The sequence below is a fragment of the Microcebus murinus genome, chromosome 2 (genome assembly GCF_040939455.1).
Source record: "Microcebus murinus isolate Inina chromosome 2, M.murinus_Inina_mat1.0, whole genome shotgun sequence".
Classification (NCBI taxonomy): domain Eukaryota; kingdom Metazoa; phylum Chordata; class Mammalia; order Primates; family Cheirogaleidae; genus Microcebus; species Microcebus murinus.
The window spans coordinates 14,028,409-14,045,090 of NC_134105.1; the positions used below are offsets into that span (position 1 = coordinate 14,028,409).

The 16,682-nt window shown below is 59.2% G+C and overlaps 1 protein-coding gene across 28 annotated transcripts in view; it reads right to left on the minus strand.

Moving 5' to 3' along the window:
• RAP1GAP (RAP1 GTPase activating protein) overlaps nucleotides 1-16,682 on the minus strand; it is a 65,310-nt gene that overhangs the window by 10,979 nt on the left and 37,649 nt on the right. For 27 of the 28 annotated variants that reach the window (XR_012913297.1, XR_012913265.1, XR_012913293.1 and 24 more), the window contains 14 exons: nucleotides 12,225-12,260; nucleotides 11,335-11,382; nucleotides 10,252-10,290; nucleotides 9,612-9,797; nucleotides 6,571-6,674; nucleotides 6,204-6,282; nucleotides 5,861-5,914; nucleotides 4,676-4,759; nucleotides 4,356-4,456; nucleotides 4,092-4,221; nucleotides 2,903-3,058; nucleotides 2,384-2,455; nucleotides 1,686-1,772; nucleotides 1,172-1,309 (listed from right to left, as the gene is read on the minus strand). Coding sequence is in view for 14 of the 28 variants with exons in the window: in XM_012768702.3 (XP_012624156.1) it covers nucleotides 1,172-1,309; nucleotides 1,686-1,772; nucleotides 2,384-2,455; nucleotides 2,903-3,058; nucleotides 4,092-4,221; nucleotides 4,356-4,456; nucleotides 4,676-4,759; nucleotides 5,861-5,914; nucleotides 6,204-6,282; nucleotides 6,571-6,674; nucleotides 9,612-9,797; nucleotides 10,252-10,290; nucleotides 11,335-11,382; nucleotides 12,225-12,260 (1,314 nt within the window). In the remaining 14 variants the exon portion in view is untranslated. Of the gene's footprint in view, nucleotides 1-1,171; nucleotides 1,310-1,685; nucleotides 1,773-2,383; nucleotides 2,456-2,902; nucleotides 3,059-4,091; nucleotides 4,222-4,355; nucleotides 4,457-4,675; nucleotides 4,760-5,860; nucleotides 5,915-6,203; nucleotides 6,283-6,570; nucleotides 6,675-9,611; nucleotides 9,798-10,251; nucleotides 10,291-11,334; nucleotides 11,383-12,224; nucleotides 12,261-14,659; nucleotides 14,736-16,682 lie in introns of those variants that run through there. The other variant, XR_001155138.3, reaches the window with a different exon arrangement.

Below are 16,682 nucleotides of genomic sequence, written 5' to 3' on the forward strand. Positions count from 1 at the left end.
CTCCTCTTCTCTTCTTTGCCAACCTGGCAGCCACTGTCCTTTGTACAGCACTTGGTGTCTCCCAGAGAGCTCTAACCTTCAGCAGAATTCCCAGGTAAATTCCCAAGCCTAGGCCCCACCTCTAACCAGTAACTCCTCCCTAAGCCACAGCCCCACCTTTCACTCTACTCCGGGCCTCAAACTCTACCCAAGGCCCAGAGGACATCCCCAAGTCTAAGCCCGTCCTAAAGCCTAAATTGACCTCGAGCCACTCCCACGCTCTCCACGCGAGCTGTCTCTAGCCACACCCCCAGGTCCCACCCCACCACACCCCAGACTCCACCCCCCGCCTCTAGCCGCACCCCCACGCCATGGCCAGTAGCCCTAGCCACCACCCCAATCCCCTCCCTGACCCAAACTCCACCCCCAACGCACGCCCCTAGCCACACCCCCACTCCATTTCCCGCAGCCCTAGCCCTGGACCCCACCCAAGCTCCGCCCCCACGCCCCAGACTCCACCCCCAAGCATGCCCTAGCCACACCCCCACGCCATGTCCAGCAGCCCTGGCTTTGGACTCCACCCAAGCCCCGCCCCTCATGCCGTAGACTCCACCCCCACGAATGCCCCTAGCCACACCCCCACGCTGTGTCCAGCAGCCCTAGCCCCGGACCCTACCCAAACCCCGCCCCCTCTCCGCCCCAGACTCCACACACACACCCCTGGCCACACCCCTGCATCATGTCCAGCAGCCCTAGCCCCGGATCCCACCCAAGCCCCGCCCCTTCTCCGCCCCAGACTCCACCCCCACACACACCCTAGCCACACCCCGCGCCATGTCCAGCAGTCCTAGCCCCGACGCCACCCAAGCCCCGCCCCCTCTCCGCCCCAGACTCCACCCCCACACACACCCTAGCCACACCCCGCGCCATGTCCAGCAGCCCTAGCCCTGACGCCACCCAAGCCCCGCCCCCTCTCCGCCCCAGACTCCACCCCCACACACACCCTAGCCACACCCCGCGCCATGTCCAGCAGCCCTAGCCCTGACGCCACCCAAGCCCCGCCCCCTCTCCGCCCCAGGCTCCACCACACACACACCCCCTAGCCACACCCCCGCGCCATGTCCAGCAGCCCTAGCCCCGACGCCGCCCAAGCCCCGCCCCCTCCCGGCCAGGTAGACCCGGGGCCCTTCACCTTGAAAGACTCGAAGAAGCCACCTCCGCCACCGCCATTCTCCATCTTGTCCTCGTCGCCGCCTAGCCCCATCATGGACTGGCTGTGGATGTGCAGCTCCTCATAGAGCGTCTCCAGAAGGGCGGCTCGCGTCCGCTCCTGTGGGCCAGGCCGGGTGTCAGGGGGACCCCTGTGAGCAGCCGCTCGGCCCACAGTTCGAATCCCGGCCACCTTCCGGGCCGCGGCCGCCTTCTCTGAGTAAGCGGGGAGTGGGGAGGGCCTCTGCACCGGCTTTCCTCAGGCCCCTCGCAGATCCCGCCACGTAGCTCCTTTCAAGATCTGCCTCCACACGCCCACCTCCCATCCCCCTCCGGCCCAAGGGTGTCCTCTGGCAGCCCGCCCCCCTCTGAGCCCGTCCTGGGCACTCCTCACTGCCGCTGCACTGCCCCCACCTCCTCTCCCTGACCAAGCCCCACTCACCCACAGACCCGTCCTCCCCCAGGCAGCCCTCTCAAGGCCAAGGGCCCGTCCTCACCTCCAGTTTGGCAAACTTCTCCGCCTTGTAGCAGGCGTATTCGGCATTGATCAGTTTTGTCAGCAAAAACTCCTGGAACTCAGGCCCCTGGAAGCCCCCAGTGTGGAGGGGATGAGAAAGGGCGATCAGGTGAACACAGAAATAAGGGGCCAAACCCCAGCGGGTCTCGGACTAGATGCTCCCAGAAGGGCATCTCTCCCCGTTCAGCTCCCTTGGTACCTGTGAAGGGCCCCTGTGCCTTTCACGGCCACCCACCCCGAGAGAGCAAACCCCACAGATGTTAGGGTCTGGGTTGGGGTCTCCTACTGCCTCAGTCTGGGATAGCGGAATGTGCTGTGTATGGGGCTGAAGCCAAGGCTTCTGAAAGGTGAGACAGACGTGTGCTCCCCTCCCCAAACGTTTTAGAGAAAAGAAGACTGGGACCATCAAAAGGAGAAGAGAAACAAGGAAAGGCCAGTCTGCTATGGAAAATGGAAAATGACAAAGTAGTTTATTCTATGACCTTGTTTAAAAAAAAGTCACAGTTTTCAAGTTGAACATAAAAGTCAACCCCAGTTGCATGGTTAGGGGAGCCCAACTGTCCTGGCACACAGTGGGGCCTCGGAACCTGTAAGGTAGAATGTGTGCCTCCCTCGTCCCCTACCCATTTAGTCCTGCTCTGCCCATGCCCATGCCTGGGGCTGGGGGCTGCTCCTCACCTTCCTGAACACAGCGGGGTCCGGGAGGGGGGGCCCAAAGAAGGGCACGTCATCTCTCGCCGTGACAGAGACCTGGAAGAGAGGGCAGCTGTCTGACCCCGTGGAGGCTGTGGCTTGCTCTGCCCACACTAGCAGAAACCTCTAAGTCACCTCCCTGCCCTGCCCCTTAGGGGGGCGGCTCTGTGGCTGCTGGTGGGTGCATCCTTTTTAGGAGGATTTCTGCTCCTCCATCCTTTGCCCTGAGTTTGAGTGGTGAGGAGGGAGGGGGACCTCAAGAGCATCAGGGAGGGTGAAGGCTGAGGAGGCTAAAGGAGGTAGAGGAAGGTGTACCAGGCCGTGAGGTGGAGGAGGGTACCCGGCCTCTTTGAGGGTGTGAGCTGTGGGAGCAGAGAGGGCGTGATGGGAGTCTCCCACTATCAGAGCCCTCCATGGTCCCCTGAGGCTGAGAGAGGTGTCCAGTGAGGGCAGAGCTGTGGCCGGGGCTGTGCTGAGGCCCTGGGAGGCTCTGGGATCACCTACCTTGTAGAGGGGGCCATCAGGGCCCCCACCCTCGGCCTGCACCACCACGTAAGCGTGCAGGAAGTTGGATGCGATCATGTCGGGCACGAAGGGAGTGTTCTCGTCCTGGAAGACCACGGCTACGATGTCATTGCCAATGTGCCGCTTCCGCTGCAACTGAGCACATGGCCACGGGCCTTCAGACTCTGGCCAGAGAGGGGCCCACTGGGGAGGGGGTGCCCACAAGGGTTTGGGAGGGTTCAGGGAAGGCAGAGGGCATGTCTAAGGATTTGCTTCCTAAAAGAAATGTGAAATACTTGTAAAATTATTTTTATTTTCTTAGAATCCTGTGATAGATGAGGAAACCAAGGCCAAGAGACAAGTGACCTACAAAGTCCTGCAGTGAGCTAGGATACTTGAGCCCAGGTGTCCTGGTCCCCAGGCCCTACTTCTTAGCCCTTCTCCTATCTACATACCCCAAATAGGGCCCCTCACTGATCAAACAAGTCTATATATTCATGTTGCTAAAATGAACAGAGGCTCTTAAAAAATAAAAAGACAGTAAAAATAAGGAATAACTATTTCCATTTTCTCACATTACCCTTTTACCCCCTGGGCTGGGGACATGGGGTAAGGCAGGCAGCCCTACAGGAAGCTCAGGACTAGGTGACAAATCACTGAGTTCAGTTCCTAGAACAAGTCCTATATTTTCTTGATTCCAGGCCTTTGCAGAAGCTGTTCTCTCCACCTGGAACATTCCCTCTCCTTCTCCCAGCTCTTCACAGCCGAAAAGTCAGTTCATGTTGCAATCTTTTCCTGACTGCCACCTCTGCCAAGACTCAATGCCCCCACATGGCCCCACGATGCCCTTCACTCCCCTAAAACACTAGCTCACATCTATAGAGCTCTTATGACATTCCAGGTACTGTTCTAGTCACTCTGTGTGTGTGCATCCACTCACTTACGCTCACCTATGGGGTAGGTGCCATTATTATTCCAATGTCACAGACATAGAAACTTAGGCTTTCCCAGCACTGCAGCGGCCTGTCTCCCCTGCCCCAACTAGAGCCCAGAAGTTGGGGGACTGGATCATTTCCATCTCCGTATCCCAGGGCCCAGCACTGAGCCTGGTGTGACAGACACTAAGTGCACAGGTAGATGGAGGGGACAGGCAAAAGGTGGGAAGCAGGTGGGTGGGTGCCCAGGCTACCTGCTGGGCGTCCCCTTCTGTGTAGGGCAGCTTGGTGGACACGTGAAACATGATCTCCTTGTTGCGGAAGTTGCAGTACACAGACTCGGTCCCCGTCTGCCCGTGGGTCACGTCCAGGCCTCCTCGAAACCTGCCCCCAGGCCCCCCAGGCCACGGCTCAGTCTCTAGCCCCAGCCAGGCCTCCATGGGGCCAGGATGGGGGCTCCCTCCCTGCCCAGGGGCATAGGTCAGATTACATTCTGCTTATCCCATCCTAATACTCACCCCTTAAAGTCCTGCAGTTTGACCTTCTGGCCAAGAAATTCGAGGAACTCCACGAAGGCAGGACTTTCCTCATTGGTGCTGAAGAGTTCTTCCTCGGAGGTCTGGGGACCAACACGGTGGGGCCAAGGTCACTGAGCTGGAGCTCCTGAGCAGCCCCTTCCCTCCTGCCCCCACTCATACCCAGCAAGGGCCAGAGGGAGGAGCCTGGCAGCCCCTGGGCTCCTGAGTCCCTCAGCAGGTGGTTTACCCTGGCAAAGGTCTGAGGTCCCAGATACAGGGCCAGGTGGGGTAGGGGAGCAGGGAGGAGGAGGGGAGCACACCTGCCCAAGCTTCTGATAAATGACACCGAACTTGAAGTTATTGCTGATAACATGCTCGTCAAAGGTGACGATGAGCCGGGAAGCCTGCAGGACAGGATGAGGGGTAAAGAGACTGTGTGTGCAAGTTGCCATCACGTGCCTAGCGCTGAGCCGGGCGCTCTCCACGCATCATCTCAGGTAATTCTCAAAACAAGCCTGGGAGGGAGCCACTCCAGCTGTTCCCCCCCTGAACCTTGGTTTCAGAGAGCTTAAGCAACATGCCCATGGTCAATGGCTTGCGAGTATGTGCAGGTTTGGGACCTGACCCCCTGGTCTGTTGGATCCCAAAACTTAAGCTCACTGCTCCTGAGTTTTACCATTTGCCCTGTCCCACCTCAGCCAAACCTGCCCCTCTACTCTGAAATACTCCACTCACTCCTGTCTCCTCTGTAAACCCACCTAGTCCTTCTAGAACAGGCCAAGGCCCCACCAGTTTGCCATGGCGTGTTGAGCAAGCGCTCCTCCTCACCTTGGGCCTCAGTTTACTCTTCTGTAACCAGGAGGCGGGACCTGCCTTCTGAGGCCCCTTCCTTCAGGACACCCTTGCTGGACCACTCCATCGCTAGGGAGCTATTCTACTCCAGGACTCAGTCAGGGCCACAAGGGTTAACATGCTTTTCCCTGTCCAGGAAGCCCCTCTGACTCACTGAAGACAGGGCCCCTGCCCTGTCCCCACACTGGCACAGCAGCTGGAACCCAGCAGCCGGCACCGAGCTGGAGGTGTGGCTGCTGTCTGTGAAGCCGTGTCTACAGGGTGCCTGGACTATTCTCTCTCCCCAGGTCTCCTCTGGGATCAGAAAGTGAGGCCAGTGGAAAAGAGCCTCATCCCAGGGCAGGACTGAAGCATAAGTTGCTCTTAGGAGGGTCCCCAAACAGCGCTGAGAGTTTCCAGACGCGAGCAAGGCCTGCCTCCAAGGCAGACAGCCCGGGTTTAATGCAGGCCTCCCCGTCAGCTGTGCGCCTAGGGGAAGGCACAGAAGCTTCCTGTGGTTTCCTATTTCCAAACTGTGGACTTTGTGGGGTTATCATGAAGATTAAATGAGAGAACTTGGGGAAAATACCCGGCACACAGAAGGTGCCCAATAAATGCTCAGTCGTCCCACCCACCACCCACCCTCAGTGAGCAGGGCCCAGATCCAGCCGTACCTTGGGGTAGAGCACAGGATAGAACCGATCCACGTTGACATCTTCGCATACCAGCTGTGGGAGACAAGGTAGGGCGTGAGGCCGGGTAGGAGGGGATGGGGTCTCTTGGGCCTCACTGATGCTTAGAGAACTGGGGTCCCCTGGGATCTGAGGGTGCTACAAAGAGTGCCAAAAACCCACAGGCAGGGGACAGATCACACAGTAGCCTCGGACACGGTGGGAACACGTGGGAGGCAAGACCACAGAGACAGGGCTACAGCACACAGGGCTAGGCCTGCCACTGAAGCCTGCTGTGTGCCCACCTGTGGGCGACACGGGAGACTAAGGGGAGCAGAGGCCTCACCTTTGCCATCTGGACCACGTTGGGGAACTCGGTGAGGCAGGAGATGGGGATGACATCGTGGTACGTCCGGCACTTGGTCCTGGGAGGAGAAAGCCACACGGTGAGGGGCTGGGTGGCAGGACAGGAAGATGGGAGCCTTTTCACAGGAAGTAAGGCCAGAGGGGGCAGACCACAGCAAGGACCAGAGGTAACAATAAATGCCAGGCCTGACTCGGGCACTAACTTGCTGTGTGACCTCAGGCAAATCCCTGCCCCTCTCTGAGCCCTGATTAGTAGGGTGGGTGAAATGAGACGGGCTCTCAGGTTATAAATCCTCTATCCTCCTCGCTGGGTGGAATCCTCTCAGCATTCCTCCCACTGCCCTCACCTGAGCAGCAGCCGCAGGTGCTCTTGGTCCCCGATGACATCATACTTGAGCGAGAAGACAAGGTGGCCAAGGGCAGTGTCCAGTGAGTAGTAATTGAAATGCTCCTGTAGTGGACACAGGGATTGGGGGAGTGGGTGAGGCTGAGCTTGGGGCTTCCAGAAACCAGACCAGAAGCCACCTCACTCCCAGACGGGGGTCCTTCACCAAGCAGCAGGTGAAGTCATGGCTAAGAGCAGACTCCACATCAGACAGACCTGCGTTCAAATCCCACCTCTGCCACTTACCAGCTGGACAGCCTGAGAAGGTCATTTCACCAACCTGGGCCTCATTTGCCTAGTTTACAAAATGCAGGCCAGGTGTGGTGGTGCGGGCCTGTAATCCCAGCACTTCGGGAGATTGAGGCAGGAGGATCGCTTGAGGCCAGGAGTTCGAGACAAAATGGGAGTGAGGCCAGGACTTTGGTGGTGGCCAGGACTGAAACAGACGAATGCCTGGCACAGGCTCAGTGATCAATGAATGTCTGTAGCACCCTTGGCTCTCTGGGTCCTCATCAAAGTCAGGACCACATCTGTACCTGCATACCCGTCTTCAGGCCTTGCCCTTCTGAGGGCAGGGCACACGGCAGGTGCTCGATAAGAAGAGCCAGCTAGCTGATTGCCCAAGCTGTGGCTCTGTGGCCCCTGAAGCCAGGGCCCGTGAGAAACAGGAAGTGAAACATCTCAGAACACACAGGGCAGCTGGCCAGGCAGGTTTCCACCCTACCACCTCACCTGGAGAAGAGGGCACAGACTGGGGAAGGGCTACCCCAAGGGGCATGAGGGGTGGCTGCGGCAGGAATGGCACCCCCAGAGAGGAGCCCAGGGCTGGCACCTCTGGGTGGGAAAGTCCCAAAGCCACCGGCTGGGAGTGCAGGGAGATACCTACCACCCCAGCCTGGCCCTAGGCTCCCCTGCCAGCCCCAGCACTGGGAGTGGAGCTGGCTCCCTGGCCACACCCGCCCCAGGAATCATCCTGGAAGTAAATCCTGTTTAAACATGAACACCTGTGCTCAGAGGCCAGGTGGGGAAAGAGGCAGGGGCCAGTGGCTGTGCAAACCTGCAGCTCAGGGGCATTCTGAATGGACCTGGGCAGAGAGTCCCCCAGCCCTGCCTGGGCACAGAGGGGCAGAAACCCCCAAATGCTTGGTATCGTCCACAGAGAGGGAGTGGCAGGCACTTGGCAGGGAGTCCAGAGAGCGGAGTTTCCCTGCCCGCCCTCCAGGCCCAGAGGAGCCCAAGGGACACAGTAGGAGAGTGGGCTTGGGTTCCCAGGAAGTCAATGCCTAAAGTCACCCTAACCTCCTCCCCTGCCAGCACAGGGCCCAGTGCCCAAGCACCTGGCCACTTCCCCAGTCCCCTACCTAGAGTCAGGAAATGGCCCTGCCTCTCTGCCAGCCCTGGGGTCCCCTCCCCTCGGTACTGCTAACCTGATCCCGGGCATTTGCCTCTTCTGAGGTACTGACTAATGCCTCTTAAAATGCTGTTCTGCTCAAGGTCCACCGCTTTCATCTGTCACTCATCACTCCTTCAGCAAACTTCTCTAAGTGCCGACTATGTGCTAGGCCCCCACAGTTCCCCTAGACTCCACCACCTGCCAGACCCAGCTGAGAGCCTCTGGACAGCGGGTGCCTGGGATGCAGGTCTCTCTGCACCCACAGGGCTCAGCTGGGAGGTGGAATTCCATGCTGCGTCCTGGGTTTGCTCCCAGGCAATGGCCCCCGGACCGGGCCTGCTGGTTTAGTCCCCACCATAATGGATCTCCCCAACCCTGCTGGTTAGCACCAGGATCCCCCAGGTCCCAGATTGAGGTCATACAACTTCCCAACCCCTCAAGGAGCCACCTCTCCTCCCAACACACACACACATACACACACACAGAGCTAGGAGCATGCCTCTTCTGCGGCAAATCTCAATGGAAGGTCTGCCAGAGCTGGTTCAATGCCAGGCTCAGTAATTGTGTAACTTTGACCAGGTCACTTCACCTGTCTGAGCTTCAGTTTCCTCTTCTGTAAAAACAGAAATAATCCTGATCTCACCTAGTAATTACGAAGACATTGTAACAGCTAGCGCTGAGTATTGATTGTGCGCCAGGCATGGTTCTATATATGCTTTGCGTGTATTTCATTATCCCCATTTTTACAGATGAGGAAACAGGCTCAAGGTCAAACCATCGGTAAATGGAAGAACCAAGATTCCCCATTCAGGCCGTGAGGCTCTGGGGTCCACGATACACTTCCCCATTTTGGTTGTAAGCTGACAGAAATACAGCACCTGGCACGGGACCTAACTCATAAGAGGTCATGTGCTGGGACCTCGCCTCCAGCTCCCACGAGCTTACCCAGTAACTCCTGCGAAAACGCTTAGGTGACACTCCGACAAGTTGTTACTGGGCAGGGTCCCCGCTCTGGGGCCAGTGGTTGCATCGATCCAGGTCAAGCCATGACATCACTGTGTCCTCCCAGCCCCTACCCCACGCTGCTGAAAGCAGGGCCTGAGTCTGTCGTGTCGGCCGCTGTAAGCCTGGTGCCTAGAACAGGGCCAGGCACACAGCTGGCACTCATTATTTGCCAACCCTGACCAAGGAGCGCTTACTTTGTTCCAGATGCCAATCTAAACACCATACAAGCACTGGCTCGTTAAGCCTCACAGCAACCTCATGACGTGAGTATCATCACTACCACCATTTTGTACAGATGAGGAAACTGAGGCACAGAGAAGTTAAGCAACTTGCCCAATGTCCTATGAGGTAGGTGGCAGAATCAGGATTCAAACCCTGGTAGACTCTCTGCTGTTAACCACTATGTCATAATGCTGCCTTTTGTGATACATGTTTGTTGAATGAATTAGTGAATCCGCCATGCACACTCTGAGACTCAGGGCCCTGGGACTGTCACCCAGCCCCAGACCATGGGTTTTGCTCCCCACTAGGCCCAGCCTCCCAGGGGCTGGACTGTGACCCACCCCAGGCAGCCTCCCAACACCAGCTGGCCAACACCAACCCACCTTGCCAAGAAAGTGCTTCCGGTAGATGCGGGCTGTGGGGTTGCACTCAAGCTTCACCTTGGTCGTGGGCGACTGCAGTGGCTCTGTCTCAGGGATGCTGGTGATTTCGTGGTTGGTGCCTTCAATCCAGTAGCCCCCAAACTGGGGCAGCAGGATGAGGGGGAAGGGCCCTTCTCGCCCCAGGACCTGAAGGGGCACTCAGCTGAGCCACGCCATACTGTACCCCACTGGGGGCCCCAGGACACCTTCCCAGCTCAGACCTGGGGCCACCTCCATCAAGGCTAAGGAGTACAACTCGGAGCCTACGTGGGTCCCAGGGTTCGCATCCACCCCCTCCAGGGTACCTGTCCGAGCCCCTTCCCTCAGCCACACCCAGATAGCGCTGAGTCCCATGCCCCAGTCTCCAAGATGGGAGTGTGGGGGCAGGTAGAGCTGGGGGCATGACCTTGGTCTGGGATGCTGAAACATTTGGCTGAGCAGGCCCAAGGGTTCAGACGGCTCTGAAGTCTTAGGCCTGTAAACTGAGTCTGCAGCCCCCACAGCAAGGCCTGTGGTCAGACTCCCGAGGGTGTCCAGACGCCCTGCCTGAGTGCTTCCCCGGGCTCAAGGTAAGGATGGGTTCTCGGGGCCAGCCGGGTACCTCGTGGACGCTCGGGTAAGGAATGTAGTCCTCCTCCGTCTGCAAAACACAAGCAGGGCAGATGCCAAGCTGGGGTGGGGTCCTCAGCCCTGACATCTTCCAGTCTCTCCGGGACTCACTGTCTGTTCAGCCAGCCCCTGGCTGGGAGAGTGGATGGGGCCTCTTACAGACAGGGCGGGAGCTTGGTCTGGGATGACCCCACAGCTGGGGTGGCTGCAATCTCTGCGTCTCCCTCTGCCTGAGGAAAGGAGGCTCACTGCCTCCCCAGGAGAAACCCTTGTGCCTGGGGGGCTGTTAACCACAGAGTGCTGGGTCATGCCCCCAGAGCTTTAGGGACAGTGGGCTGGGTGGGGTCTCAGAATTCACATTTCTTATAAGTTCCCAGGTGGTACCGACTGACACTGCTGGTCTGAGGACCCCTGCCCTGAACCAAACATTGGGCTTACAGCCCACCAACTCACCCTTAACCCTCAGCCTGCAGCCCTGGGCCCCCTCCCCCAGGGCTGGTCTTCTACGGCTTTGAGGGGGGGTCCCGAGGCACCAAGAACCATGCCAAGAAAATTCAGGGTCAAAAACAAGAGCCTCCCCTGATCTGCTGGGTCCCCGCCACCTGTCAGTTACCAGGCCCCCCACCCCACCCCGACAGGAGCTTCATGGAGCCGGAGTTCAGAAGCCTCCCAGGGCCTGGGTTTGAGTCTGCCTGCTGTAGATCAAAACTGGTTTCAGGGAAAACATCTTCCGGCATGTGTCTTTGGAGAGATAAGGACTTTGGGGTGGGAAGGCTGGAGGGGCAGGGTGAGTCTGCACGTGAAGCAGGAGGGGAGGAGCTGGAAGGGAGGCCCCAGCCCTCTGGCAAGGGAGGGGTTCTCCACATCTCAGAACTCCTAGAGGGCAGGGGCCAGGTCTACCCTGCTGTCCCCATGGCCCCTGCCCCTGGCACACAGTAAGGCTGCTTCAGGAAAAGTGGCTGGACTCCCTGGGCCTCTGGGCAGGCTGCTTTGATGGGCAGCAGGCAGAGCTCCCCAGCCCCTCCCCTGCCCCAGGGAGGGAGTCTGCTGGGAGGCAGAGGCTAGGCCCACCTACTTTGAGGGGCGGTGGGAAGGAGCATCGCTGTTCATCCATCCTGCTTCCCTGCAAGAGAATCGACACCCATTACACCCCTCTCAAGCCTGCCACCAGACACTGCCTCCCTCCGTGTAGAAGGGGAAAGCCCTCAGAGTGGCCCTGTGGATGTGGGGGTACCCCCAGGGCAGGGTGCTGGCTGACTCATCCAGGCAGTGACCAAGGCTGATGGAGGCAGCCTCAGGGCGGGGCCGGGGGCTCTGTGTGGGAATGCATGTGCTGGGAGTGGGGGCAGGGAGGTGTGCGTCTGCACAGATATGTGTTCAGAGAGAGAGAGAGAGAGAGAGAGAGGTGAAGACGAAAGAGGCAGAGAAACAGGAGGCACAGGAGAGAGCAGGGGTGCTTCTGAGGCTTATTCAAGCCGCTCCCAGCCCTGGCCACCCCCTGTCCACCTCCCAGGGCACACCATGGAATAGCAGGCCAGGGCTGGGGGTGGCGGGTCGGGGCAGGGGCAGGCTGCACTCCAGGCTACCTGGCTCTCTCACACCTCCCCCACCTGCAGCACAGCCTCGGCCCCTCCTCCCATTCTACCTGGGGGTCCTGCAGAGCCTGCCCTGCCTCCTGGGGGGTGGGCTGAGGAGGGGACCTACATAGGGATGGGAGCTGGGAGCCGAGATGGGCCCCGGGTCAAAGAGGGGCGCTGGCACCACCAGTCCCCATTCTCTTCCCTGACCCCTAGACAAAGGACTCTGGAGGAGCTGCCACCATCTTCTCCTGGAACGGTCTGTCAAGGGCTCCTGGCCTGTCCTCACAGAGATGCAGGGCTAGACATGAACGAGGGCCCCATCCCCAGTCCAGCCAGCTCTGTGGCTCCCCAGAGCAGCTCTGTGGCTCCTCAGAGCCATCCTCACCTGCATCTTTTCAATCATCTCAAACAGATCTGTGTTCTGCAACAGAGACGAGGAAAGTGAGGTCAGTCCTGAGGGTGGCCCAACTGGTCCCACCAAACCTCAGAGGAGCTTCCACCCGCCTCAGGCCTCCGGGTCCCTCCTACTCTGACCAATGACCGAGGCACCTGTCTGAGCTGCAAGAGGGAGTGGACGGGGCCACCAAAGTGGTGGTGGTGGCTCTGTGTAGGAGACCCGTAGAGTCTGGCCAACTGCTAGGCGAGGGGGGCCCAGAGCCCGCCCACTCCACTCAGTCCTCTTCCCTGAAGGGCTGCTGCCCTTGGGGAGAGACAGATCTCCGCCACGTCACTACAAGATTGGCAGTGCCAGGATTGGCGCGTGGACCCCTGAGAAGCCCCGAGTCTCAGCTGCGGAGATGAGACCAGCTGGGAACCCAGGAGGGCCTGTGGTTCTCCCCTCTCCTGGAAAAGGGCGAGGCTCGGGCCAGGGCCACTGCTCAGCCCACTCTGCCCCAAGCAGTGTGCGCTGCGGGGAGCTTAGGGGGAGAAGACACCAGGATGCCCCCATCCTAAAACCTGTGTGCGTGCCCTCCCTCACGCTCTCCCGCCCGAGCAGCCTCTCCTGCAGCGAGCCAGGGCACACGCAGAGTTAATCTGGCATCTGCCAGCTGCGCTTGGCAGCACCGGCCTCGCCAGCGCCAACTCCCTATGAGCCTTCCAGGAAGGCGGCATCCCTGCCGGCTGGCCGGGCTGGGGGCTGGGCCTGGGAAGCCCCCAGAGCCTCCAGGTTCGTGTCCCTCCCCCAGCCGCTCCAAAGCTCTGCTCAGGCTCCTGCTGACACATGTGCTCTGGGGTTGTGTACCAGAAAACTCTCTCTCCCCACGCCCCATACACTCAGAGGCCTGCACACAAATATTTAAACAGTTTCACTGCACCATGTGTATGTTTTGTGTACCACGAAACACACACACACACACACACACACACATAATGGAGTCTGTGCTACTGGGTCTGTGCATAGTATTTCTCATACTCAGAGCTCTGTGCTAACCCACAAATACATATGTTGGCGTCCTGAGTTACACACGAGCCCACCCTCTCACACACACAGATTCACGTGCACACACACTCAATGCAAACCCTCGCCTGTGCAGGTCTGCACGGCAGTAGCTGCATACAACGCTACACTAACAGCACAAAACCACCCTCGTGTCTGAGACCAGGAGGCACACTACATGCCGACAGACACAGGGAAACGCAGACACAGAGCCCTACTCCCAGCTACAAGCCCTCCCTGCCGTCAGCGTCACACACCCACGACAGTAAACGAGACTTCTGAGAAAAGGTAGAAGCATCCGGTAACTGCAGGAGTAGCTAATCCCCAAGGATGAGGGGCACAGGTCTGAACCTCACACCCACTGAGTAAAACCACCTGTGTCTCTCTCTCTCTCTCTCTCACACACACACACACACGCACACACTCAAGGGCTCACACACATGAGCACACACACAAAGCCCTGTTAAAGGTCACAAGATACACACACCCCATATATGCTCTGAGGCCTGCCCCAGAGGCAAGAGGCAAGACCCAGCCCATAAAATACACAGCAGGCGTCCACAGGAGACCATGGCCCATGGTCACCCATGGTCACACACAACACCTCCACAGGCAGTCACAGCACAAACCACAGGCACATGCCTGAAGTCCAGGTAGACAAACACATCTGTCAATCAACACACTGTATCACAGCAACTTAGACATCTGTGCCTGGGTCAGCCACACAACTTCAGACAGGCACAGTCCCAACTTGTCACACTGATAAGGGGCTCGTTAAATGTTCCCCAAGGCACCCCACTCAGGGTGACCAAACATGGCCAGGAACAATCAAATACACCTTGTCTCACCAGGAGTCACAGTCGCATAAACACTGACACATGGTACTGTCACCCAGGAGTGTAGGCACAGCAACAAGTAACACCCACAGCGACAGCCTCACAGGAGCCGCAGACGCCCTGACACATGGCGAAGGCTGTGAGTGGAGTGGCCCAGATGGGGGCATCCCCAACGCGCAGAGGGCCATCCCCAAGTTACACTTAACATCCAGACCCCCCCCAGGGGGCAGCGGAAGGGGTAAAGGGGTCCCAACACACACACTCACTCATTCACACACACACACACACACACACACACACACTCCACGCTGGCTGTCGCTCAGAGCCACCGTGCCCCACGGGCAGCTGTGGAAAGAGCCCCAGGCCCGGGAGCCCAGGGCAGGGGTGCGCCCTGCGTCCGCCGCGACGGTGTCAGCCCAGAAGCTAACACACCCACCGTGACGGAGCCTCGCACTCGGGCTGGGGCAGCGCCTGCGGGCTCCGAGGAAGTCGGGCAGACCCAGCCCCGGGACCCCCTCAGCCAGGCCGCCCCCGCCCGGTCCTCACCTGCCAGCCGGCCCCAGCGGGCAACGAGCCCCTGCGCGGACGGCCGTGGGGCGCTGGGGGCCGCGGCTGCGCCATCCCGAGCCCCCCGGCCCCGGCCCCCGCCCCGGCGGCGCCTCAGCTGGCCCGGCCGGCTCCGGCCCGCGCGCGCCCCGGCCCGGGCCCCGCAGCCAGAGCTCCGCGCTCCCGGCTCCCGGCGGCGGCGCTGCCTGCGCTGGCCCGGAGGGGGCGGGGCGCCAGGTACGGGCGGCGCGGGGGCGGGGCGAGGGCACACGGGCCCCGCCCCCGGCCCGGCCCGCGGGCTCCGGACACTGCGCCTGCGCTCTGGCCTGAGCGCTCGGAGCTTTCAGCACGTCGGGCTCCCCGGGGCCTGGCCGGCTCTCCCCAGAGCCCCGCCCCCACCCCGCCTTCTCCTCTTCCCTCTCAGGGCCTAAAGGACAGGGTTCTTGGGTCCAGCTGTGAAGCCGGACAGGAAGAGGAGGGGGTTACCTTGGAGACAGAGGGCTTTCTTGAGCACCTACTTAATGCTGGGTCCTTCGCATGTCTCATCATCTAGCCACAACCCAGAAGGTACAAAAGTCATTCCCATTACGCAGATGAGAAAATTATTCCAAGAGGTGAAACAGCTTGCTCAAGACCACTCAGCTAGGAAGAGGCAGAACCAGAATCCAGGGAAAGGCCTGGAGCTACTCTTTGGGGTCTCTCGCCTCCCTCCTCCTCACCTCCACTCTGCTCCGAGTCCCTGACGGTGGCTGACCTGTTCCCTCCCTTCCCCACACCCAGCTGCCCCAGACCCTGGGGGAGATGGCCACAGTGCCTGGGGAGAGGCTGCCAAGACCCCATGGTATCGAGAAAAAGGCTCAAGGGGACTTCAGGACGTGGGTCCTAGCTCTGACCTTGCTACAACTTACTGAGTGGGCTTGAGTGAGTCCTTGCCATCTCTCTGGGCCTCAGTTTCCCCATCTGTAAAATATGAGGCCTCTGCAGGCCCTTCCAGACGACCCGGCAGTGTGTCCCTGGCCTGATATAGCCACTGCACAGTGTGGACAGGGACAGGGCCTTGCTACCCCCTCCTCCAGACAGATGTTGGAAAATGGCAAACGCTTCCTGAGTGGTGGCCAAGTTAACACCAGCTGCTTTGGATGCTGCAGGGGCCAGGCTGCCCACCAGCTCAGTGCCCGACCTCTCTTCAGCTTCCCAAAAGAGCTGCCAGCAGCTGCTCCCCAGCCTCTATCCCCGGGGCCAACGGCTCCTAGAAGGAAAGCACTGCGCCTTCCTTTCCCCCAGACTATGGCCCTGGGTCAGGTTTGGGCCCAGAGAGTCGGCAGGAACTCCGGAGATGTGTGTTCCAGACACGGTGTAGCTTTGGTTTTAATAATTAACAGCAGCAAATATTGATTTATGCAGCCACTTCCAGGCCTGAGCGCTTCCGGGCACCCATCGAAATGCAGCCGGAGAAACATCCATTCCCATACAGCCCCCGGGGGAGGTGAGACCTGCTCACATCACCGGACTGCCTCCGTGCCAGGTGGTGGGGAGGGTGTGCATGCAGCTGTGGGTGCATGTGTATGAGACTCCAAGACTGGCTGTGGCTGTGTGTACATGGGCATCTTGTGTTTCTGTGTGTATGGCAATGTCTGGGTATGTATGTTTGTGTGTCTGCACATGCGTATCTCGGGCATGTGTACATGCGCAAGTCTCTGAATACATTTGCAGACATACGAATGTGTCTGTGACTATGTGTATACATAGGTGTGGGTAGGCTGTGTACGTACATGTGTGCAGATTTCTGAATGCCTAAGTGGAAAAACCTCTATGGCAGCGGGCAGGAATGGGTAGGAGGATCCTGGGTAGCTCAATGTCTGTACAAATGTGGCTTCCCAAAGAGAAGGGAGTGTCCCTTTGGGGTATTCTGTCCAGCCCTGGGAATGTAATGATGCTGATAAAAGTTCAGCTTCCTAATTTCTACCTTCCAAAGTACCTTCATAGTCATCTGCCAGTTGCAAGCTGGCAAGGTAGGTAGAGA